The sequence below is a fragment of the Diplotaxodon limnothrissa genome, linkage group LG17 (assembly GCF_057381915.1).
Source record: "Diplotaxodon limnothrissa isolate DT_005_m linkage group LG17, D_limnothrissa_male_GT1.1, whole genome shotgun sequence".
Lineage (NCBI taxonomy): Eukaryota > Metazoa > Chordata > Actinopteri > Cichliformes > Cichlidae > Diplotaxodon > Diplotaxodon limnothrissa.
The window spans coordinates 31,605,239-31,629,974 of record NC_140612.1 but is presented as its reverse complement, the minus strand read 5'-3'; the positions used below and the strand labels follow the sequence as shown (position 1 = coordinate 31,629,974).

Genomic DNA, 24,736 nt, shown 5'->3' with positions numbered 1-24,736 from the left:
TACCGTGTGAATTGTTACTTCTTATTCATTAACACCCATCACAGCTAACCGTCACCCTTCAGTCCCTTTTCGTTCAGAGATACAATGTGGAGCATAAGAAAATAACAAATGAAAAAAGTATCCATGGCAACAACAGTACAGCAAGTTCTCTTTTTTGCAGCTTTTAGTTCAAATGTAATTCTCTGAAGTTAAACAGCAACTGCTCATAACATCCAAGGTCTTTAAAGAGAGATTGTGTCTGTCGCCTTTGTGAGCAAAATGTGCAGAATCTGTTCAGTAGTTTAAAAAAAAATCCACTCAAGGATTTCAGTTTTTGTCGTCTTCTCCTTTATATGATGAAGCATAAAAGAGCGAAGTTATCCGTCATCAGGAAACAACAGCAGCAAAAAGGAGACACATGAAGGAAACAGAGGTTGACGGAGATATAAAAGAGGCTCCTCCACAGTCATCGGCGTTCTCCTGCAGAGACAAAGCAGAAAATGATTTCACCTGGCGAGTCTTCAATTTGCTACCAAGCATTGACGAAAATGTGATGTATTCAAACAGAAAATCATTTTAGGGCCACAGAAGCAGTTGAGTAAGACGAGAGAAGAATGCTGGTTTTATGCATGCATGTTTAAACACATGTACAACCCAATTTTCAAAAACACAAAGATGCTCTGAAAAGGTAAATTAAAACTAGTACAAAGACAAAATATTGAATATTGAATGAAATAAAGTAATGTGCAAAAGTCTTGAGTCAGGAAACTGGGAAGGCCTTTGCTTATGACCACTTAAAAAATTACAACAGTCTTCCTCCTTGGAAAAAAAAATATAAAGAAATGAGTGATGGCTCAAATTATGTTTTATTTATTCAATTTTTTTTAACATAATATATGCTCATTTAGAATTTGAAGCCAGTAACGTGTTTCAAAAAGATCAAGCCAGACAACAAAAATACTAGAAAAGTTTTATAAGATCTCACAACTAATGAGGTCAATTAGTAACATGAATAGGTGTAAAAAGAGCATCCTAGAGACTTTTTCATCAGTAAAGACAGGGAGGATTGAACAGTCTGGGTGATTAACTTAAGAGCAATGTTTCATAATGTAAACTTGCAGAGAACTTGTGTTTTTTTCATATACAGTAACATATCTTTAAATAGATTCTGAAAAACTAGACAAAGCAGAAAACCAACACTGAATGCTCTTCAGGCTCTGCATCGAAAACACAGATTGTGTAGTCAAAATTGCTGCATGGAAGTGGGAACACTTCTGAAAACCTTCATCAGAGAACACACTTTGTAGCTGCATTTACAAAAAAAAAAACCTGTAGTTTGCCCACAGTGAGAATCTGTCACCAAATAGAAGCATTTGGTGCACTGTAACAGAAAAAGATAACAAAAGAGGCTCCAAGCTGCAGAGCAGCTGAAACCCTACATCAACCAAAAATGGGAATTAATTTCTCTTTCAAAAGTGCAGCAGATCTCCTCAGTTCAAAACATTTACAGTGGTTGTCCCTACTTTGTTTTGTTTGTCTAGTTTTTTTTGCAGGCATCAACTTAAGAAGGAAAAACCGCTCAGCTTTGAGCTCAGTTTTTATAGTACTTATTATTGTAATATTTACGCTTTAACAGGGTTGTATGAATATACGTGTTTTTTGATGTGTCATGGTGTGGTAAAATGCTGACCTGTGCGTGATAAGAGTGGCAAGACTCGGGGCGTCTGCGAACCTTTTGAGACTTCATCCTGTCACACTTAACTGACGAGTTATGTACAGCGGGGTCAAGGAGCAGCAACAGAAGCATAGTATGGTTTTCCTGCACGCTCATTCAAATATTACCACTAAAGACATGCAGTATAAACTTTTTAAAGATATGACATGGCAGGCTCACACCCGGAATCTAACTTAACAGTGCGGCTGGTTGAGTCAGTTAAAGAAACACAACAATTTAGGCCAGCATGCTTAATTAATACACATGTTAGAATAAAGAGTCTGTACTGTAGGTACTGTAGGTCTACAAAGTGTGCCCAGATTGACTCAGTGTATAGGCAGGGTGATGCTGCAGTTAGGTTAAAACAAGCAAACTTTATGTGAACATGATTCACGTGATCCATGAATATAAACATCACAGGATATATCTGACTTCCTCTGGCTCCAGGGTGATGGGTGGGTACTGTTTGGAGCAGTCACAGTCTGCTTGCACCACCAGCATCAACAGGTTGCTCTCTGGTATCTGCTGCACTACAAACATCCTGACATAAACAAAAAGGAAAAGTGTGAAATAGACAAAAACACAGAAAGACAACCTTCTATGTAACATAATGACACAAGCCAGGCAGTGCAGGATGGATAAAATAACATAATTATGATCATTATTCACACGTGATTATAATGTCATTATATTAACAGCATTACTCAAAAACTATCATGGAGAGTGTGGACCACGTGTAGCTGTGCTGTGTTATACCACCATTAGCCTCATGAGGGTGATCACACCCAGCCTATGGTGACAACCCAGTGATGCTTTCCTCTTTTTACTCTACCCCCCACCCCCCGACCCACCTCCTAGTGCTTTTCCATCTTTGTTTCTGTCACTCACCCCTCCCCAGTCCCTGTACTTTTTTCATTCACCTCTCCTAATACTTTCACTGCTTTCCAACGAGTCACTCTCCCTTCTCCGCTTCTCAGTCTTTCCATAACCCCACACACCATGATCTAAATCAGTTCCTTTCTACTTATTTCCCTCTTTCTGCCACTCTCGTATTAATACAAACTGCTCTCAGTATGCAAAGCAGAGCAAAGCCGTAGAAAATGGATTCTGGAGGAACAATTTAATATGACTGGTGTAGGGCTTAGAGAGGACTACACTGCTATTTCTGTGTGCATAAGTGTGTGTGCGCTTACTTCTGGCATCGTCCGCACTTAATAATGCTGTTGGTCTCTTTGACTGACGGCTCATAAACAAAGCTGGGGTACTCGGTGTCACACGGCTGCAGGATGTCCCCTTTTTTCTTATGAACTGAGGCTAATAGAGAGATAGACAGGGGTCATGTTTCGAGATGAGAATTATAACAGAGCTTGTGTGTTAAAGTGTATGCATGACATTTTGCTGGTGACTGACAGGCTGAGAGTCTGTGACAGGAAATCGAAGGTCTAACGTCTCAATTCTTCACGCATCAGCCTTTTATTGCTGCTTCTTGCGTAAGCCAAATAAACCTTAGCTTGCTGCGTATGATAGGACTAAAACCAGAGAGAGCCATAATGGCTTGTCAAAATGTCTTATCTTGTTCTGAGCCATGTTTTTGTTTGACTTCTTTAGAATTGCATTAACTTCAGTACAAATTTATGCCTGACTCTTGTTTTGAGGGACTTACCAGATGTGTCTGCTCCCACTGAAACCCACTTATGTAACAGACACAGTAAATACTTTTCTTGGTCTGAAGTATAATATAAAATAATACAGCACACCTAAAAGAATGCTTGGCTGTATCAAAGGATGATGATAATAAGGACCATTTGATTGACAGGTTTAGTGATGATGAATGATATTTTTTTAAGAATTGGTTTATAAACCCAGCATTACAGTCATTCAGAGCTGCTCTGAGGGTTGTGTTAATTTACAAAATAGAGTTGACACACACGAGATACAAAGAAAGAGTGCTTAGCCTTAATTAGCCACATTTATTCCGAATGTGAGCTCACCGTCAGCAAAATGCTCCGTGTGCCAGAAGCCACAGATATTGAACTCCAGGAGAAATCTTACAAAAGAGAGAGAAAAGAGGAGAGTGGAAGTCAGTTAGGTGGCTATCATTATAGACTAAATCAGACTGGAAGCATATTGCATGCAGCCTTCCAAAACTGGGCCAGGACCCAAACTTGTGTCATGGGAATAATAAAATGGGTCCTCAAGTTATTCATTAGTAACTTTGGTGGTTGTTTTTTCCCCTCCTAACTGGATAAACAGCCTGCTCTTTTATTGAGGCTGTTAGATTTATCAAGTGACTTTATCCCTACCAAGTAAACATAGAAAAAATACTGAGGCTGACTTTCTTAACAGAAAATTGCTAAAATGTTACTTCAATTAGATTTAATAACTACAGTTGTGTATTGCTTTTTTATAATGTTGTGTGTAAAAACATTAGATAAAAACAATCTGATTTTTTTCCATCTGTTGATGCGGTTAACACTATCTCTGATTTTTGGACAGCGATCCAGGCAGCTGAGAGCTTATGTTAATCATTTTTAATTTGGAATTTAATTGTTTCTCTATTATATATATTTATTTATTGTGCATCCATCTGTGTTTTAAATACTGTCCGCAAACTACTGCACAGAATTTAGTTATTTGACAATAAAGAATCTTTGAATAGATTTTCAGGTAAGTTTTTTTTTTTTTTAAATTTATGGTTTAACTTTGCTAGCAACATTTTAAATTTGGCAAAACTGGTGATGTTAATAAGTAACATAAGTGCACAAAATAGTGTACCTTTGTAGAGTAAATACTACATAGTATAGGATATCGGACAATGTAGCAAAAACTGCATAGCCAATCCAGGTTGCCCCTAGCAACACTTACAGTAGGAAGTTGGAGAGGAACCACTTGAGGGCTGAAGCCAAACCGTAGAACGGCTGAAGAGATAGATGGACAAATTCTATTTAACGGAGAACTGATTTTGGGAATATTTCTGTATAGGGAGAGACTTCACTGTACATACACTGAGAAGTGGACGTGCGCTGCTGACAGAGTGCGAGTTCATCTTACACATGGCCTGGTAGTCGAACAAGGATACCCTAAGGAAACATGAGCACACAAACAAGCACACAGTGTTGCTCCTCTGGCAGTATCGACCCACATTGATTCCCTGACCCCCCTCCAGACTACCACACATGTTTGGCTGAGCTTAACCTTTACAGAATCCCTGAAAGCTATTGTAACTTACAATGATCCCAACGCTAGAATTACTTTTCAGACAACTAATTTTTTTTGTTGTTTTTTTTGTACGCAGTCGTCAAACACAAGAACACATAAATACAGAAAATCACAGAGTGTAAATATGCTCACATTGCTACTAAAGATCATCCATGCTCAAAACTAGTTATGTAATATCCTGTGTCAAATGAAGCATGATGAAATCTTTTAGCTGTTTAAAAATAGCACATCACTCAGGAGATTTCAAACATAAAAGATGGGCAAAAACTAAGCATGAAGAAAAAAAACATCCCAAGCCCTCAAACTCAAAGGGGAGCAAAAAGGAAAGGCACGGACAGCTTAATCACAAACACCGAGCCAGACGGGCGCATGCAGAGAGCATAGGAGAGAGACTGTACCATTACACTGCTTGCATACTAATGCAGTGTTTAGGTATCTAAGAACCAAAAAACAAAAGGAAAACATTTGCAAACTGCCACCCTGATTAACATAATTACACAACTACAATTAAAACCTGATAGCAAAACAGCATGGGGCTGACACAATTGCAATTACGAGCCAGATATTCGTTCGGAGACACAGGACCCATGAAGTGGCACTTCACACAAAGTCAGAAAACCGCAGGTTCTCTCAGGATGGCCGTTCAACCAGTCAATCAGGCGAGGAATGACAACCAGGCATTACCTTTTGAACATGCCCATCCTGATCAATGTGGTCATCACTGAGCCATCAATCTCGCCAAAGAACCTTCCCGCCTAACAAGAAAGAGAGAAGAAAGAAGTCTAAAAAAATCAGTGTGGCAGAACATAAAAAACTCAAGTCCCAATAATCTGATAGAGGAAATATAAGTTCACTTCTGCGATCTCCTGTCCACTTTCACCTCTGTGCGAACTGCGTGGTCGAGCATTTAGTCACAATAAACTCCCAGTTACGAAAACCTTAGGCTGCTGTGTACAATGCAAAATGCAAAGACTGGCAATCTCTAATTGACTGAAAAAGACTAGCTGCTAAACTATTATCCTATTGAAAGCTATGCAGTGAACCTGAATTTGATCATAGCATTTTTCTAACATAACTATGTTTTCAATGGACATAAAATCTGGACTTCAGACAGGCCATTATACCCATAATAAGTGCTTAAGTCTAGATATATCATTTAGTGTTAATGGTGCTTTCACAGATGTGCAAGTTAACCATGTCTTGTGTAACAATAGTCCTAATATCAACATAGAGGCTAGCTTTTAAATTGTGTGCTGATAACAACTGAGATCGTCCCTCTTTTACTTAGTCCAAAAGATATATTGATCATGATTTCCAAGAGTTGTTAGACTACAGAGGCCTGGGAATTTGAGAGTCCTGCGCAGCATCTTAGCTGTTCCTACGCTTTTGGACAGAGATCTTGGATGTTGTTCCTGAGATCTGCTGGAGCCACTTGCCTATCTTGGGAATCCCTGCACCTAGTGCATTTGTGGATGCAGTGGTGGACTACATTCACTTCTTCTATAGAATAATTGGTTTTAAATGCTCGTTAGATGAAAAAAGGCATCAAAGATCACAATGTTGTGTTTTTATGTGTTTTGAAATTGTGCATAATTGTCTGCGGAGAAATGTTCCTTGCACCTCTGAATTGGTGTACTACATTACAGTACAGCACTACCTCTGACTCAGTTCACTGATTACAGTTATTATTGATAGTCACTGTGGGAAAAGGTTGATATTTGAAAATGTAAATATGTAAAAGTAAAAAAGAGGGTACACTGCCCCAGGATGTCACTGCTATTTGGTTAAAAAAAAATTAAATATTTTTCTCTGTTGGGCTGGTTAATAGTGGTTAACAGGATGAGAAGACAGTTAAAAAACACATTAACCGTTTTCACCTTTTTTTTTCTTTTAAGGTAATAAATATTGAAGAGTGGAAGGGCCCTCAAACAATCAAGTCAAAGACTAAGGAGCACTCCAGCCATATTCTGTGAGTGCATGTGTGAGAACTCACATCATTGCGCTGTTCAGAAATGAGGACAAAGCCATTATTGTCAATCACATAGCACTCGATATCCTGGTAAGAGACAGAGGAACCAATTACTTATGTAAGGAAACATCTGTGTCGAACATCACGAACACAGATAACACAGACACCTAAATAATTTATACCACGTATTCATGAAGTGTTCACCTTTGTAGTTTTGTATAGTAGCAAAAGATAATAAATCTTATATATTTATAATAATAATAATAATAATAATGATAATACACTTTATGGCAGTGTCATTCAAAAGCAAGATATACTCACTAAGCTGTCACAGCGAAGAGGACAAATCCCCTCCACATTTGAGCACTGGCAGTAAAGAAATCAAGACAGGAAAATGTGTGATTATTTCACCATAATCCAACGTTAGAGAGATTTTTTTTCTTTAATCAAATCGACATCTGAGCTTAGATTAGGGCATGTTTGTGTGAGTGACACATGCTCTGTCTGTGTTTGGCTGTGGGGGTGTTAGGCTTGAGAGTGCGACAGTGTCGACAAGTGCATGTGTATGTGAAAAAAAATGTGTCTGTGTTGGTGTGAAATTGTTAATTTCTGTGAGATATGGGCTGTCTACCTGTGATGGGATCTGAGTGGCTTGTTAGCAAGTTTGTGCATGTGTAATGTTAGCATGTCTCCGACTGTGTGGATGTGAATGTGTAATCTGTTTTAACTGAGGTGCGAAGCTGATTTCACAGAGCTTAGCAGGTGCTGAGGACGTTAAATTTGGTTCAGTAGGAAAAAAAAGTGTGCGAGAAATTATTCATACTTACATCTGTGTCATTTGGCTGGGAAGACACAACGATGGCAACAAAGAGAGTGGAAAGAAATGACAAGCATTACATTATATAGCAAGTGGGCTGATTGACTACTTCTGCTGCTGTGAGCTTGCTAACAAAAAAAAGACTACAGATTATTTTCTTGAACACACATTTCAAATTCCTTTTTAATGAGTTTTCGAGCAGGCTCGTAAAACTTCAGCAATTTTGGAAAATAGTGTACAATTAGATGCTTTCTCATAAAAAAACCCCATCAGTTTGTGCTATAAGAAAACATTAAAAGGGATCTGTATCACTGCAATCAGACTATTTGTCATAATACAAAAGTTTTTAACCATAAGCAAAGTCTGAAACTTTCCTTCTGTTCTTTCATCTGTGGACTGATGATGAACACCAACAGTTTTCCTGATGATCTTATGTTGTCTGCAGTATATGTGGCTCGGCGTCTATGGACAATGTGTCTTTGGATTCATGGTCAGGCTAAACAGAGCATGTCGAAATGTGAATGAGACCATCTATCATCCTTTTCAATCCCATTACAGCAAAGTGTCGGTCTTTTTCTCTGCTTCCCATCGTCGCCTCCTGAAATAAACTACAATTTGGTGGACTGACAGAAGTGACAATGCTTCTCCCCCACACACTACGGGTAAATGGCACAGCTTGATGAGGAGCAGCACTTACGAGAAAAGGAACTGTCTCTTTCTGCTAACTGAAGCAGATCATGAAAATATACAACCTTGCTAATGAGTCCCAGGAATCACGCTAATCAATGTAGATATGAAGCAAAACTGATCAAAACCACCATACAAATGTGGTGACAGTAGAAGAAAAAGAGTCAAATCAATAAGAGTTATCTTCTTTGCAGCTTTAATTTGCTTGGCAAATTAAGTGGAAAACCGCCCATTAGTTTAACATGATTTGTGAGCATGACAGATATGCGCTTTCAGAAGGCATCCAAGGTGGAAAAGCTTAATCTGTAGGGAAGCATTAAATATGTTTATTACATTACATTCATCTGTGAGTGAAATTTCTAACATGCTCTTGAGACTCTTATTTTTTCAGCATCTACAACTCTGCTAAAACAAAACAAAACAAACAATCAATAATTGTTAATAATGCGTTGATCTTCTCTTTTTATTTTTCTAATTATTTACAGTTCACGTATCATATCTCATCTTCACAGTTGTCAGTCAATCAATGTCAGGAACTCAATTCATTTAGGCATTTATATATGGTGAAAAAGAGCTGCTGAAGTTTAAAATGAGCATCAGAATAGTGAAGAAAAGCAATTTAAATGACTTTGCATGTGGCATGGTGGATGGTGCCAAACAGGCTGGTCTGAGTAGTTCAGAAAATTCTGATGTACTCTGATTTCCCCACACAACCAACTCTAGGGCTGTCATGGTCCTGGGTCATTTGACCCAGTGTTTCCAGTTTTCCTGTGTTTTTTGTCATTTTCTATTATGATCGATGTATACGTTCTCTTTACTAGTCTTAAGTTTATTTCCAGAGTGCCTGGTTATCCTGTTTTGAGTTTCTTATGGTCCCTGTTTAGTTCCTTGATTATTTAGTAATTTCCCCTTGTGTCGTTGCCCTCTGTGTGTCTGTGTTTGTATGAGTTCTTGTGCCTTCTTTCCCCTCCTTGTTTTATTCCATCATGTTTCCCCAGCCAGTCATGTCTCTCTCTCCCTCGTGTTCCCTCGCTCCCTCTCGTCTGCCTCTCCTCCACTCCTGCATCATGTTCCTCTGTTTCCTGTCTTATTGTGCAGGTCTCGTGTTTCCATGTTCATTCCGTTCAGTCTTGCCTTCCCTGTCTTGCTATGGTTATTCGTGTCAGCTGTGTTCCCCGTGTGTTCTCATTTCTCGTTATCCTTCTGTGTATTTATGTTAGTGTCTCCCTCGGTTCTGTGTCGTGTGCTCCCTCATAGCTGCGTGTACCTCTCCGTGTTTCCCCAAGTGTATTTTTATTAGAATTTTCCCAGTTTAGTTTTGTATTGGTTTTCATCCAGCAATAAAGCTGTGTTCTTTTGAGTCTACGTTTTCATCTCCGTGAGTTTGCGTTTGGGTCCTATTCCTGCCTGCACACAGCTGGTTTATGACAAGGGCTTAAAGAGAGTGGCACAAAAAGTGAAACTGTTCAGGGAGTGGCATCTCTCTGGATGAAAAGGACTTGCTGATGTTAGAGGTCAGAGGAGAATGGTCACAATGCTTTAAGTCGATAGGAAGGCAATAGTACCTCCAATAACCGCTGCTATTAAAAAAAAAAAAGTATGTAGAAGAGTATCTCTGAATGCACAACACATTCAACCCTAAACCAACTAGGCCACAGCAGCAGAAAACCACACTGGGTGCCACTCCTTTTACCTAAGAACAAGAACATTGCTTCATCTCAATTTCTGCTGCGACATTCAGATGGTAGGGTCGGATTTTGATGAAAACAACATGAAACAATGGGTCCATCCTGACATGTATCAATGGTTCAGCTGGGTAGTGTTGGAATGGTCGTACACTAGGGGTATATACACCCCTTTGTACCATCATCTTTTGCCTTGTCTTTATGACTACAATGTGCCCATGTTCTAATGGCTGAAAGCAGCTATTAAGATGTCCCAAATGTCAAATCATTTCAAACTGTTTTCTTGAACATGGCAATGGTTTCACTGTACTCAGGTGGTCTCCACAGTGACTGAACCTCAGTCCAGTAGAGCAGCTTTGGGATGTAGTGGGAAAAGACTCTTATTATAGATGTTCATGTGACAAACCTGCAGTAATTATGTGATGTTATATAATATCAATGCCGACTAAAATCTCTTAGGAATGTTTCCAGCACTTTGTTGAATGTGTGCCTTGATAAATCAACACATCCATTTCTAAATGGAAAAGGGCACCTAACCTGAGAGTTCCCTGAGAGCATCTATGTTTATCACTAGTGCTTCCTGTTTCCTGTCCTACGCCAAATAAGAAAGAAAAAAAAGTGGATTTCCATAAATTTTCTGTAGCTGACTCCAAATCAGAGGTAATTAGTAGAACTGCCCACAGTCGCCACAGCAAAAGCAGCATCATTAGTCTCTGGTCTAGTCTGGGTATCTTATCTAATAATGCTCAAAACGTGTGTGTGTGTGTGTGTGTGTGTGTTTTACTAAGATTATGAAAAGTGGTGTATTTCTGGAATGAGACAGCAAGCCAAGACAAGATATTTTCTTTCTTCTGCAGGCTGCAGAAAAGGTCATCCATGCTTTTATCGCTATCAGACTAGACTGCTGCAGTTCACTTTACTCAGATCTCAGCATTCAAAACATCAGAAGACTGCAGTTGATTTAAAATGCTGCTACCAGACTTTTGAGGTACTAAGAGAAGTGACCACATTACCCCAACTGCCCTTCACTGGCTACCAGTGAGTTTTAGAATTGCTTTTGAGATTTTACTACTTGTTTTTAAAGCCTTAAATGCTGTAGCTCCTGTCCATGTCTCTTATGTGATAACTCCTGTGCACACCTGCTGCTTGAGATATTCTGGCAGGACTACAGTAATGGTTCCTAATTTGTGGTGCGTCACCAAGAGTGACCGGGACTTTACTTCCCGCCCCCTCAGCTGTGGAACCTGAAGATCTGAGGAATGCTAACTCTGTATCCTCTTTCAGATCTCCTTTTAAAAACGTCCTTTTTTAATGTCCATATCTTAAACGATGATGTTTTTTCAGATTCACTTAAAATATATTCTCGTTTTTTTTCTCAGTAAAATGTTGTCCTGTTTTATTACATTAATTTCATTTTTTATAATCGGGGTCCACATAAGTGGTCCACAGGTGCTTATTCGCTGTCAAAATAAAAGACGTGCACCAGATAAGAAGTTGCAACGTGCGTTTGCGTACATATAAAAGGCATAGTTTTTGTCTGCTAGAGTAGGATTTTCACGGCATATTCTGCACCAGAATATAAGTAATTGCTTAAAGGAGCTTGCTTCTTCGACATCTTTAAGAGTTCTAAACAAATGTCTGTCCTCCTCAAGAAAATCTTATGTACCCAAACGCGCGTTGCAACTTCTTATCTGGTGCACGTCTTTTATTTTGACAGCGAATGCGCACCTGCGGACCACTTATTTGCACCCCTGCATATAATTTCACGGTTATTGAGTAGTGTGATCACAAACACAGAAATAGAATGTAAGTACATAGTTAAAAACAGAGGAAGAGAAACACAGGAGTGTTCTCTATGAGATAAATAGGATGCCAAGGTGTGAATAGCACAAAATCTATCATCTTTTGATTCCCATTACTGTCGCCTCAGAACCCCTCACTAATCATGAATTGCTGTCAGACAAAATATAGCAGCAGTCGGCTGTGAGAGACACATGGAGCCTTATATTATAGGGTTTGCATTGTATTTTTTAATATCATGTATTTTTATGAAAGTCTGTTTTTCAGATTTAATCATTGTAGATATTTTAATCTGTCAGCGGAGCAAAGCAATGAGACATATATTACTAGTCATATTTAATCCTTCATTTTTACACTTTCTGTTTCCTGTATTTGCATTTTTCACTGTATCTAACACACACATGACTTTTAAATTCCATGGATGTTATGAGCACAGTAGAGTTTTGTAAAAGGAGCTTCCTATTATGATCCTGACAGACTTCAAAAGGATCTTAGCTCTTGCTTTATTTTTTCCCTAACTATGAAACTCATTTACTAATACATCAGGTTTTAAGATAGACAAGCTCCCACTGTAAGCCACAAAAGGGTGACCCTCACTCATGTGGCTTCTATTGACATGATAATTGTGCACAGTTTCTTGCCTTAATCATTTCTCAAAAACACAAAGCTAAAGCAAATTTTAATCAGTAATTAAGGCAATCCAATTATTAGTTGCCTTTACTTCATATACTGTATGTCTCTCGGAGTAAGCTAATGGTGAAGAAGTGTACAAATGAGAGGGAAAGCAATATAGTTTCTCTTAACACTGACTGTCTGTGCCCCAACACAGAGGATAAATATGACAACCCATTGGTAGCAGTATTTTTAGATAGATAAATAGGTTATAGCTGCCATGTGACTGATTATCTTTCCTGCTGAGACTAAGTCTTTCATTTAGGATTTACAGCAGGTACAGTATCTCCACCCCTCAGGGAGAGTACTTAAAATAGACTATAGAGAAGATTTCATGCACGTTTGCATGGATGGACATGCATAAACATACACAGAAAAAACAAGCCTATAGTGTAAGTACACACACACACAGACGCACAGACACAAACTCTCTAAAATAAAGATCTAGTACATGGCAGCAAGACAAGATGATTATGTAAACTACTTATGGGGGAAAAGAGAGGTTAGAGGAAAGGAGACAGCATGGGAGATAAGAAAGGAATGGATGTAAGAAAAGGGGCACTGCTGATAAGAAATGAAGTGTGGAAAAGTAAGGAGGAAAAAAGAAAAAATACAGATTTAGGAATGACAGTATCAAGTATTCACACAGTAAACAGGAATGACTTTGTGTAAATGCATCATAAATCTAGTGGATAACAACTCTGCTGCACATAATGCTAATGAGTTCATAGCTGATGGATATGGACATAACAACGCACTTGCACACAGATGGCCATGCATATGGTGTCTGCCCAGCACACACACATTACCATTAATAAGCACATATACAGATATAGAATAATATTTTCTTCAATCTTTTCTTCAAAATCCCACCATCACGACACCACAGACACAGAAACACGTGCACACATACACACTCAAAAACCTGGGTCCTGCTGTATTCGGCGATGGAAGCTATCCATCACTTAATGGCTAGCCAGATGCCTTAATGCTTTTTTAACTGCTGTCATTTACAGCCGTGGGACACGACGAGGCCAAGGGCCAAGATATCAAACACCTGCTGCAGGAAGTGTTAGGCCAAATTAAAAAAAAAAAGTTTTCCCTAAATAAAATATTTTTCTGAAGGTGTGGAAGAACTCAAAAGGATACTAACCATGCAGCAGAACTACAGGGTGGGCTGTACAAAAGAAAAAGGTGGCACCTAAGGCAGGAGAGATGGTAGGACACACCCACACAGGCAACTTCAGGAGGAGGCCCTGCTAGGCCATAATATTCATATCAGTAATGCTCAACATAATGTGACGAGGAAGCAAGCAATTGACTAACCAAAATAACACAGTACAAGCTTAAGTTCTATACACTTGGTTGTCCCTGGAAACAGCATGGCAGCAGCATACTGCTGAAGGAGAATCAGAGTGAACATAAGATGTAAGAGTGAACTTTTCTTCTAGAAATTGCTGGGGAAAGTGTTTGTTTTGGAAGTTGGGGGCACATAGTCTCTAGAAAAATCAGCTCAGGTGGGGCTCGGGATCTATCCAGAGAAGGGCTGTTTTATTATAAACAAGTCTGTCAGATAAACCTATGTGGAACATCTGAACTGTAAGATGCAGAAAACAAGCAGAAACTACAAAGAAAGGTTATCTCTGATGTTAGCAGAGCTCTGTTTGTTTGCTAACAATCGTAGGTGCTAAGCGTTTGTGGACAGGACTCAGTGAAAATCTATAGGACACAGTTCTGGCAAAGCGCTGACAGTTTGAAACAATCGACCTATATCAATCAGCTGTTCTGATAATGTCTCCCTCTGGCAAATGAAATAAATAAATGCTCCAGGTGGCAACAACCACAGGTATGTGAGGTACAAAATAAGATGCATTTTCAGTATTGGATAATAGTGTAGTTTGCAGGTGACTGTTAAATGTTGGTTGTGTTGGTGTCTATGTCAGCCCCATGACTCCCAGACTGGCACCCAACTGGAGCTTTGCCCAGTGTCATTCGGGCTCCAGCCCCTCAGCGACCTTAAGTTGGATAAGCGGTTAAGAAAGTGGATGAATGAATTCAAGTCTTTGTAACAGCCTGAAAAAGATGACCTTTCACTTTTCAAACAAATTTGGACATAAAGGGATGCTTTATAAAGGCAATGAATAGCTGACCAGATTTAGCCCAGGAAATAACACACTTGGATGTCCCTGCGTCACTCAATCCAGTGCTGATTCTAAAAATCTCTCTTTAGCACACAAGATATGCAATGAAAACAACTCTAATGATGGCATTTATTCTTCCACTCCTATGTTTTAGGCAGGGTTAGCGCTCCTTTAATATTGGTAACAGTGATACAGAACACATTACATTAAGCTTTGGATGAAACAAAGTTTGAATGCTGTAATTACCAACTAATGGAGCAGAAAATGAACCTATAATCACAGGTTAAACTCCTGGAACAGACAGTGTATTCATTACCAACCACGTTTCATGCAGAATATTGATCAGGTTTATATTCACTCACTGCATTTCTCAAACTGGAAAAGCAGCTTAGGATGCAAAGTCCTGATAGGTAAAAAAATACTCAGAAATTGCTGCGCTCTTTTCATCTCATTGTAAAACAAAGCTTTCACGACAGCGCTCAGCTAAAATTGAAATTGAAATCTGACAAAATACAAATCTTCTTTTGGATTGCACCAGAAATGGAAAAATGTGCATGCAAAGATATTCACAGTGTTCAACCCAAAGGAAATAAAGTAGGGGATATTGTTTGGAGGAGAGGAATGGAGTTATTATTTACAAGCTGAAGTATGTGCTGTTTTTTCTAAAAGCATCTTCAGTCTTTTACTGGGGGAAAAAAAACAAAGAGAAATAATAAATCTAATAAGGAAAAAAAAAAGAACCAATACTACAGTAATTACAGGGCTTAATTTTCAAACACTACACACTTATATAAGAACTCATAGCACAGTTTTTCACTGAATAATAGAGCTGTGAAAGAATAAAGTTAATAACAGTCAGCGATGTAGCTACAAGTCAGTTTTATTTAAGAGTGCGTCCAAAACTGTCTTGTTCTCTATTCTAACATTCTATTTTTTTTTAGTAAATCTCAGTAACTTCATCTTTCAGCACTTTTACAAAGACTATAAAAAGTTTTATGGAGAGATCTTGCTCTAACAGACACTCTGTGGACCTACCTGCGCTGCAATGCCCCAAAATTTGGATTCAATCACCTCCAAAGTCATCTGGACCCCGATGGCTGTGAGAGAGATAGAAAGTGAGACATCAATCAGGTGCAATAAAACGTCTAATATAACACTGACTGGATAAATAATGCTACAATCACTTCTCTCCGATATGAAGACGGTTGGAAAAAGCAATATTATGATTAAGTAGGCTGATAACAGTTTTATAAGTGGTAGCGGTAACAAAATATCAAGTGAGGCTAGTAGCAACATATAACTTGTATTAGTGATGCTCAAAGACGGCAGTGCTGCGGTAATATTTTCAGTAAGCAGTGATTGCTTCAGCAGCAATAACAGCTCCGTTAGTGGAAAAGGGAGGGGAAACTTTAGTTCTAGCACTTAGGAATAAAGAAAATTAATGAGCCGATTAATGTCTCAGTGAGAGACGACCATCTCTCAGCTCTGAGGCTGGAGGAGTAAAAGAGGACCTTCTGTACAGATCAGCTCTGCCTTCAGAGCTCAACTTATGAAAATCCTTTTACATTAAATGGCCTTCTGAGGCATGTGAACCTCCTATTCTTAGACATCGTGAATGTTTATGTGAGCGCACACGTGTGTGTCTCCGGCCTCTCTCTACAACACAGCACTCAAAGCCAGAAAGCATTAAACCTAGAATTAGTGCGTATCACTCACGCACTTACACACACACACGGCGGCAAAGTGATTGCTTCTGTCAGCTCAGGGCTGTATGTCTGTCAGCATTTCAGTTAATGCAAAAAGGAACTGTAATTGCATAAGTCCCCAGTGCGCACATACTGTATACACCGACACACATGCAACAAACACACACTCTGCGAGGGAAGATATGGCACTTCATATTAGCATCAAAGACTCAGCGTTTTTCTCCCGGCGAGCTCAGTACAGCTACTTAGGGAAAGCCTTTGCAATGCTCACAATACACAAAACAGATAAACACACACACATGCCTGCACACACACCCCTCCTTACAGAGCCACTGTAGGTACGCGTATTGTAAAGTATGTCAGCATATAACAATAATGCCAAAAAATCAATTAATCATTATTTCTGGGAAAGTGGCCCAGAAAATGTTTTATTTGTTTCTAGGCCACATTCCCGGAAATATTATAAAAGACAAGAAAAAATAAATGCTGTCCTCAGTGGTAGCTGTGGCCCTGTACAAACCAAATACTGCATTTTACACATTTGTATGCATTTGTCTCTCTTCCAGGTAGCCATTGTTTCCCCTCTCTACCATCAGAACTTTAATTAGCATGAAATTAGCGTGAGTTGTGTAATCAGTCAGCGTGAGCATCATGGATGAATTAGCTTCTGTCCGAGCTGCACTGCTGTTCTGCCACGTGGATGTCTCAACCTGGAGGGGCAGATGTGGTCAGCGAACTGAACATATTTCTTTCAATTTTGCTTGTTAAATGCAAATTATGGGATGAATTACAGATGCCCGAGGACCTATGTGTTCTCGTCGAGATTAGGATGTTATGAGGATAATGCTCCCATGTGTTCTGTCCTCAGGTGTGCGTTTTTGTGACTGGAAATGTACTGGGTTTTGTCCAATCTCTTGAAAATCAAGCGTGATGCAGAGTCCCGGCTGTAATCAGCCTGTAATCAGTCAGGTAGACACTAAAAAAATACTAAGCTGATTGGGGAGCTGTTTAAAAAAATATCGGGTAAGTTAAAAAATATTCATAGGTGTTAAAATCTACAGACTAACATAAGTGTGATCTGCTGTGTTTTCTCCTTTGAAGAAAAACTGCCAGAAACTGTCCATTCTCATATCGCCTCTCCCTGCTGGCGCTAGTGACCTTGAAGTGTCTACCTCCACAATAATCTCAGATAAAGTGTTGTAAGGCAATAATAGAGGGCAGCAGTAATCTGCCTTTTGCCTTTCTGAGTTGGAGGCTGATAGGCTAAATCTAATTAAAATCACAACACTGATCCGTGTGTGTGAGTTTCTGAGTGTAAGCGGGAATGGTTGTGTTTTTCACAATGTGTGTGCACAACTTGCAAGTATTCAACACTTGATGTGTGTTTGATTTGCATACAATTGTGTACACAAGGATATGCATGACCCTGCATGGATGGAAGAGAAAATGTGTGTGCGCGCGTGATTGAGTGTGTGGAAGCATATCCTGCACACTCACAAAGTGTGAGGTGCAATTAGCGCAAGCTGCCAATCACTGCGCAGTACACTTCAAACAGGAAATTAATTAATGAAGAAATAAATAAAAAATTTAAGCAACCAAGAGCTGGAGTTAATTGGTTATTATACTGGCGAGACAGAGTCATGAGAGATGGAGGGAGGTGAACTGTGAATGACTGGTAAAAAGACCGAACAAGAAGGAAAACAGGCCAGAAAAAAGGCCTGAATTTACAAGCATCTATTTTATCTCTGAAACATTTATAAAGTACTAGAATTAAGTTTTTATTTGCCTAATGTGACTCATTTTATTGCAATGCAGATAAATGATTGATCTTTGTAAATTTGATGCATATAAACACACAATAAACATAAAAAAACAAGATAATGAAGGTTTTTTTTGTGCAAGCAGCTTATTATAATCCATCAGTATTATTAGGTAATCACTGATCACATGTTAGTCTGAGACAGCATCTGTTATTTCACCGAATGACCCCAAACAACATATGTTGTTAACATTACAGTGTTAAAAAGCCCTCTAGTGGGCATTGAAGTTAAGACAAAGGAGAAAAATTGGATAGATTGGTCCTGAAAAGTGCTCACAGGAAGCCTGAGGACATAGGTTGACTTTAATAATGTATTTCTAGTTAAAAAACAAACCAAAAACTATCAGTCATATCAGCAGAAAGGCTGGCTGGAAGACTTGCTAGCCTGGATCACATTTTAATGTTGGAAGTTTGCTGGTATGCTCATTCAGTATAATCATTTTCCTGCTGCACAGTGCAATTTAACACAAGCTGTTATACACATTGGTGTCACATTTGAGCATATCATATTTTGGTAAACAGAGCAGTTCATGTTCATGGCTGCAAGGTGGTCAGTCCTGTGATTACAAATCAAGTCCAAATCATCACCCCTCCACCACCGTGCTTCATAGTTGGTATGAGGTGATTGTGCTGATATAAAAACCAAATGTGTTTGGTTTTCATCATACGTGGTACTGTGCATTATTGACATGGATCTTCATTTTGGTATCGTCTGCCCCAGAAGTGTTGTAATTTGTTCAAATGCAACAATGCAAACTTATCCTATGCTGCCGTGTACTTTTCAGAGCGAAGAAGCTTTCTTCTGGCAAATTTCCAAACAACTTGTTCGGTTTTTGTCTAATTGTTCTGTCATGAACTTTAAGATTTAATATGCACACTGCAGCCTGTAGACTCTAAGATGTACCTCTTGGGTTTTTTGCAATTTCTCTGACTATTGCATTGTTTGACCTTGGGGTGAATTTGCTGAGAAGTCCACTCCAGGAAAAACTCAGTGGTTTCCACTTGTGAATAATTTTCCTCACTGTAGAATGATGGACTTTAAATTGTTTGGAAACAGCCTTATAGCCTTTCCCAGATTGATGGGCACCAACAATTGCTTCTCTAAGATCATTGCTGGTGTCTTTCTTTCTTGGTATTCTGTTAGCACACACCTGAATGCTCCAGCAACCAGCCAAAACGTGTGCTTTTATCATTCAAGTCCATTTGATTAGAAACACCTGAGTGCTACTTACTTATAAATTCAGTTTGAAGCAGTAAGGCCATACTTGGTTTTTCTCATACTGCTTCTGCATTTTGGGTTATTATTTATTTATTTGTTTATTAAATAATAACAGGGTGCAATATGTCATGTGTTGTTCAACTGAGGCTGTAATTTTCCTACATTTTAAGATCAGGTAAGGATAAGATTTAATATGTTCTGTGAAAGTGAAAGAAGACGTATTTTCTTTTTTACACGATTGTATTTTTTGGTAGTCAAATACTGATGGTGGATGTAAAAATCAAACCCTAGTGTCTCAAGTCTTTTGGCGTTGTGCACTTTCCATCCAGAGAAGTCGTGCAGAGAGTGGTAACCGTGCTGCTATTAATAGCTTCCCACTCTCACATATTTGACATTGTTTAACGTGTTTGCGTGAGTGTGTGTTGTATTGAGGTGGCACAGGAGGTCATCTTGTGTTAAATGATCAGTGAGCAGTTAGTGTTGATGGGTCCTTTAGCAAGACCCTGGAGTACAGGCTAAATATATAAGAACACATACACACACTGAGTCGATAAACTGCCATGCTGGCTAAGTCTCTATGCACAGAGTGGACACTGAAAATAAAGCCACTTGTGAAGAGGTCATTTCATTCTTTTTTTTTCTCTTTCACACAAACCTGGAAACACACACACACACACACACACACACACACACACACACACACACACACACACTTAGAAATGACAGAAAGTTTTGCAATAGATGTGAACAGATATAATACACACAGCAGGGGAAAAGAGAAAAAGGACGAAAGTGAGCACACACAGCGGGCAGACTGAGACAGACAGAGAGCAGGGTGCACAAAGAAGATACCCACTGAAAGGTTGTCAACAGGGCATAGACAAAGTAATCAAAGGAAAGCATTAATTGATGTAATGGAGTCAGGTGACAAAGGTTGAGAGAATGATGGATGGATGAAGAGTGACAAGAGGGAGGGTGGGAAAAGGATAAAGGAATAGACAGAGGAGATGAAAGAGGATGAATTGATTTTTAATAATGTTATGAGCTGAAAACTCTTTTAATTTCAACCGAGCATGGCTTTTAATAATAGAGCTAGGGAGATCACATGGTTGTGCTTGAGCATGCAGCAGTGTGTGTGTGTGTCATTCTTTCACATGTGTGTCTGCATCTATTTGTGTTTGTGTTGTGGAGTACAGACTACAAAAGAATTGGAGGGGCGAGATGTGAAGGATGGGGTGTGTTTGTCTTCAGACCTACAACCCTCTAATTCCACAGAAGTTGGGATGCAAATCTCATAAATCCATATTTAATTCCCAAAAGAAGACAGAAAACGGTGAAAATCTCTTCTCTTAACAACAGTCTGTAAGCATCTGGGAACTGAGGAAAACAGCTGCTGGACTTGTGGGAGAGGAATCCTGTCACATTCTTGTCTGATATAGGATTTTAGCTGCTCAGTTCTGGGACTTATTTGTCTTATTTTGTATTTCATGACGTGCTAAATGTTTTGAGTTGGTGAAAGGTTCAGCTCACAGACTCCTCTACTACAAAGCCATGCTGTTGTAGACGCAGTATGTTGTCTAGTGTTCGCTTGCTGAAATATACAAGGCTTTCTCGAAAAGGGACATTGTCTCAATTGTCTCAAAAACCTGGATATAGTTTTCAGCACTGAAGGTGTCTTTCCAGATGTATAAACTGCCAATTCTATTTACACATATACACACTATTTCATCAGAGAAGAAAAATTTTGAACTAAGCACTAACAATAAACCAAATGGTCCTTGTCCTCTTTAGTCCAGAGAATATAGCATCCATGCTTTCCAAAAAGAAAATCAAGTTTTCATTTGTCTGACCACAGAGCAGTTTCACACTCCATTTTAAATGAGCTTTGGTGAGAAGATCACTGCTTCATACTTTTTCTTTGCATGCATAGATCTTTAACCTGCGTTTGTGGATGGCACGTTGAACTGTGTTCACAGACAGTGATTTCTAGAAGTGTTCCTGAGCCCATGTACTGATTTCCAGACAGAATCATGGCTGATTTTAATGCTGTGCCACCCGAGGCTCAGAAAAATCACAGGCATTCACTATTGAGTTCTAGCCTTATTCCTTGCGCACAAAAATGTCTCCAAGTTCCTACAATCTTTTAATGCTATTATATACTATAAAAGGCAAGCTATTCAAGTTTTTTTTGAGGAAAAATATTCTGAAATTATTTCACAATTTGTAGACACAGTTTTTTGCAGAGCGGGAATCCCCTGCTCATCTCTACTTGAGAAACACTGCCTCTTTTCTGAGCAGTGCCGCTACCATCAAATAAATAACAAGCGAATATTTTTCAGGAAACAGTCAAATGTGTCACTGTAAACATGTGATATAGTTTCTGTTTTCTATTGTGATTAAAATATGGGTTCATGAGATGGAGCTGCACTTAAACAAGATCTCTGCAGTCTCTTTAAATTTAACTAGTATTTTTTTCATTGTACTGGTAATAATAACCTACAGTAATCCATTAATACCTAACATTTCTTGTTAAAGGGTTAAAGGCTGATTCCACCAATGACCTTTTTTTGGTCTTACACCATCCATCTAGCCTAATTTAGCAGGGATCACTGAGAGTTGTATTTTCTGTGTATATAATTGTGCGAGGGTCCGCTGTGCACCAAGTGACATAAAGTTACATCATATGATGGGGAATGGAAGGTTTATTTGGGAATTGTGGCATGGTGAAACAGTAGTTGGCACTGTCACCTCTCACCAATTAGCTTCTTGGTTTAAAGCCGTGCTGGGGCCTTTCTGTTTCGAGTTTGTATGTGTATGTGTGTGTTTTCCTTCCCTCAATCCAAAGCAATCAACTTAGACTACTTGGTGATTCTGAAATGACCACAAATATGAGGTACATAAAATGCCTGAAGCAACAAGAATAAAGTGCTGTATCAATGCAAGGTTAAATGTAGCTTGTAGCCTAAAGTGTCATGGTCCTGGGTCTGAGCGACCCAGGATCCCTGAGCAGTTATGGACTTGTTATATTATATGTATTTTTGGTGTTGCTGCCCCTCTTGCCATGCTTGTAGATATGAGTGTTTTTGGGTGTGTGTATGGATGCAGGTGTGTCTTAACACTTGTTTACAGGCGCCTTCAGGCCTGGTGGGTGTGGCCCTGCTAGGGGACTGGCCACACCCGAAGCCACACACCTGCTGCTGATCAGGGCTTGTCGGAGGAGCTACTTAGGAGAGTCTTGGAGCTCCCACCGACACAGGATCACTGAGTTAGACTCCCAAGTCAGTGTGTGTTAGTCCAGGAAGGACAGATCGTGTTTGCCCGCAGGGGTCAGTGTCTAACGGCTGCTTCCATTGTTTTCCTGCAGGAGGAGCGTGGAGAGGAAGGACAGCACGCACAGGGTGTGCAGAGTCACGACAGCGGGGATAACGAACGCGGACGCCACTGGAAGACACACACGGGAGTCTTGGGGAGCACGGGGATTAATTGTGCATCAATATTTACCACACTGTAAATAAATGCACTGTTGTTATTCAGAGCTCCGCGCCTGGGTCCTCATTCCTCACTTCCCCACGGTTGGCCATCGCCGACCGTGACATTAAAGCCCTTTGATCAGTCAGTAAGACTAGAAAAAATATAAAAAATATCAAAATTTTCTTGTCTTAATGAACACTTTCCTCTCTCAGTTTATAAACCACAATTTTAATTTGTGACAATTGTATAGCAGTTTCATTTTTGCACTTTAGAGCCTTATTTACCTTGAATTCACACATTTTCACCTTAGTCCTGTGATACAGTGGTAAGCTATCAAAGGCGTAACCTGCCTCTTTCATAGTAACTGCTAGGATAGACTTCAACCTGCCTAACACACTGTAATGGATAAGTACTTAAGAAAATGGATGGATGAATGATGACATCATTTATTTCATCATCATCATTGGACTGTGAGAGGAAGCTGTAGTATCCAGAGGAATGAGAGAATGATGCTTAAGTACATTTAGTAGCAAAAAAGTTCAGTAGATTATTTAGATAAATACTTCTTCTATTAATGCATGAATTGTCTCAGCATTGATCAATATACCAGCTTAATTTAGCTTTCACATTTGTTCTGGGCTTTGCTTTTCTATTCTTAAAATATCTCATTAACACAATGAAATGAATTAATGTAAGATGCAAAAATATCATCATTAATTTTGGCTAGTACAAAAAAAAGCACGTTTTAACTATGCTACCAGCAAAAGTTAATTTCTGACCCTAAGTTCATGTGACTGATCACCCAGAAAAGCCCAGCGAACTCATTAGAACTTGTTTTTATTGCTGTGTTTGAATTCTTCCAGTTCATGACCTATTTAAACCGCTTCCTCAAAACCCATTTATGGGCATGCTGAAGGTTCAACAGTTAATAACTGCATAACATTACCTATCTTGTTTGAAGTCTTAAGAGTAAGTGTTCTTTATTAAAATTGAATTTGTAAAACAAGATTACTGTTTATCCGAACAAATGTCAAAGACTTATCATGTCTTTTGCTTTAGTGCCTCACTGTTTCGTAGTGTCTTGTACATGCACATAAACACAATCAGTGTTGCATGAACACAAACACACACGCCAACGCTGACAAAGAGGAAGGCAAAGCAACACAAACACGCACACAGATTACAGCCTTCCCACTTAGAAATGGCATTCGTATTCTCCGTCCCTCTGTCTCCTTCACAAACACACAAACACATAATTACAGTTTTTATCCACAAATGTCAAACATTCATCAGTAAGATGGAACAGAATGAGAGGCATTTCAGTTTTTTTCAGCCCCTTTTCTTCTCTTTTCTTTGTATCCACTTTAAAATGTGATAAGTTATGCCTTTGCCTTAATCACTTGCTGTTGCATATTAATAGGCTTAAGCTTAGTCTATTTGCACAAACTAAGGCACTTCAAGATGACAAACAGCATTAAAACTCAATAATGAGAGGAACGGTGCATGAATACGAAATAAAACATGAAAATAAGGAAAGGCCAAAAGGGATTTTATGATGATTTGAGTGAAATAATTAGCTAATTAGCTGCTGATGAACAAATCTTAAAAAAAGACCAGGATGTTTTAGGGCAGCATATTCAATACAAAAAAAGTCTTGGTCAGTATTTGAATTAACTACACATGCATGCATTGAAGGCCTAATGCGATATAGTGAGACAAAACACTGGCCTTAGTAAGGTAAACTATGAGAAAACACTGGGAGGCCATCATTCCCTTTTATTTTGAAATGTTACTGGAAATTGTGCTGTCTGGATTGGGTCTAAAAAGCCTAAAAATCT

At 39.0% G+C, this 24,736-nt stretch overlaps 1 protein-coding gene across 3 annotated transcripts in view; it reads right to left on the bottom strand.

Moving 5' to 3' along the window:
• Window positions 1-366: 366 nt before the first annotated feature.
• cacna2d4a (calcium channel, voltage-dependent, alpha 2/delta subunit 4a) overlaps window positions 367-24,736 on the bottom strand; it is a 97,528-nt gene continuing 73,158 nt past the window's right edge. Inside the window, exons 28-40 of one of the 3 annotated variants that reach the window (XM_085376421.1) lie at window positions 15,719-15,780; window positions 7,709-7,723; window positions 7,203-7,247; window positions 6,906-6,968; window positions 5,597-5,667; window positions 4,698-4,773; window positions 4,559-4,611; window positions 3,681-3,740; window positions 3,122-3,135; window positions 2,887-3,007; window positions 2,119-2,234; window positions 1,670-1,752; window positions 367-459 (exon numbers count right to left, since the gene is read on the bottom strand). In XM_085376421.1, coding sequence (XP_085232547.1) covers window positions 367-459; window positions 1,670-1,752; window positions 2,119-2,234; window positions 2,887-3,007; window positions 3,122-3,135; window positions 3,681-3,740; window positions 4,559-4,611; window positions 4,698-4,773; window positions 5,597-5,667; window positions 6,906-6,968; window positions 7,203-7,247; window positions 7,709-7,723; window positions 15,719-15,780 — 872 coding nt within the window. Of the gene's footprint in view, window positions 460-1,669; window positions 1,753-2,118; window positions 2,235-2,886; window positions 3,008-3,121; window positions 3,136-3,448; window positions 3,467-3,680; window positions 3,741-4,558; window positions 4,612-4,697; window positions 4,774-5,596; window positions 5,668-6,905; window positions 6,969-7,202; window positions 7,248-7,708; window positions 7,724-15,718; window positions 15,781-24,736 lie in introns of all 3 variants that reach the window. The other 2 variants (XM_085376422.1, XM_085376420.1) reach the window with 2 other exon arrangements.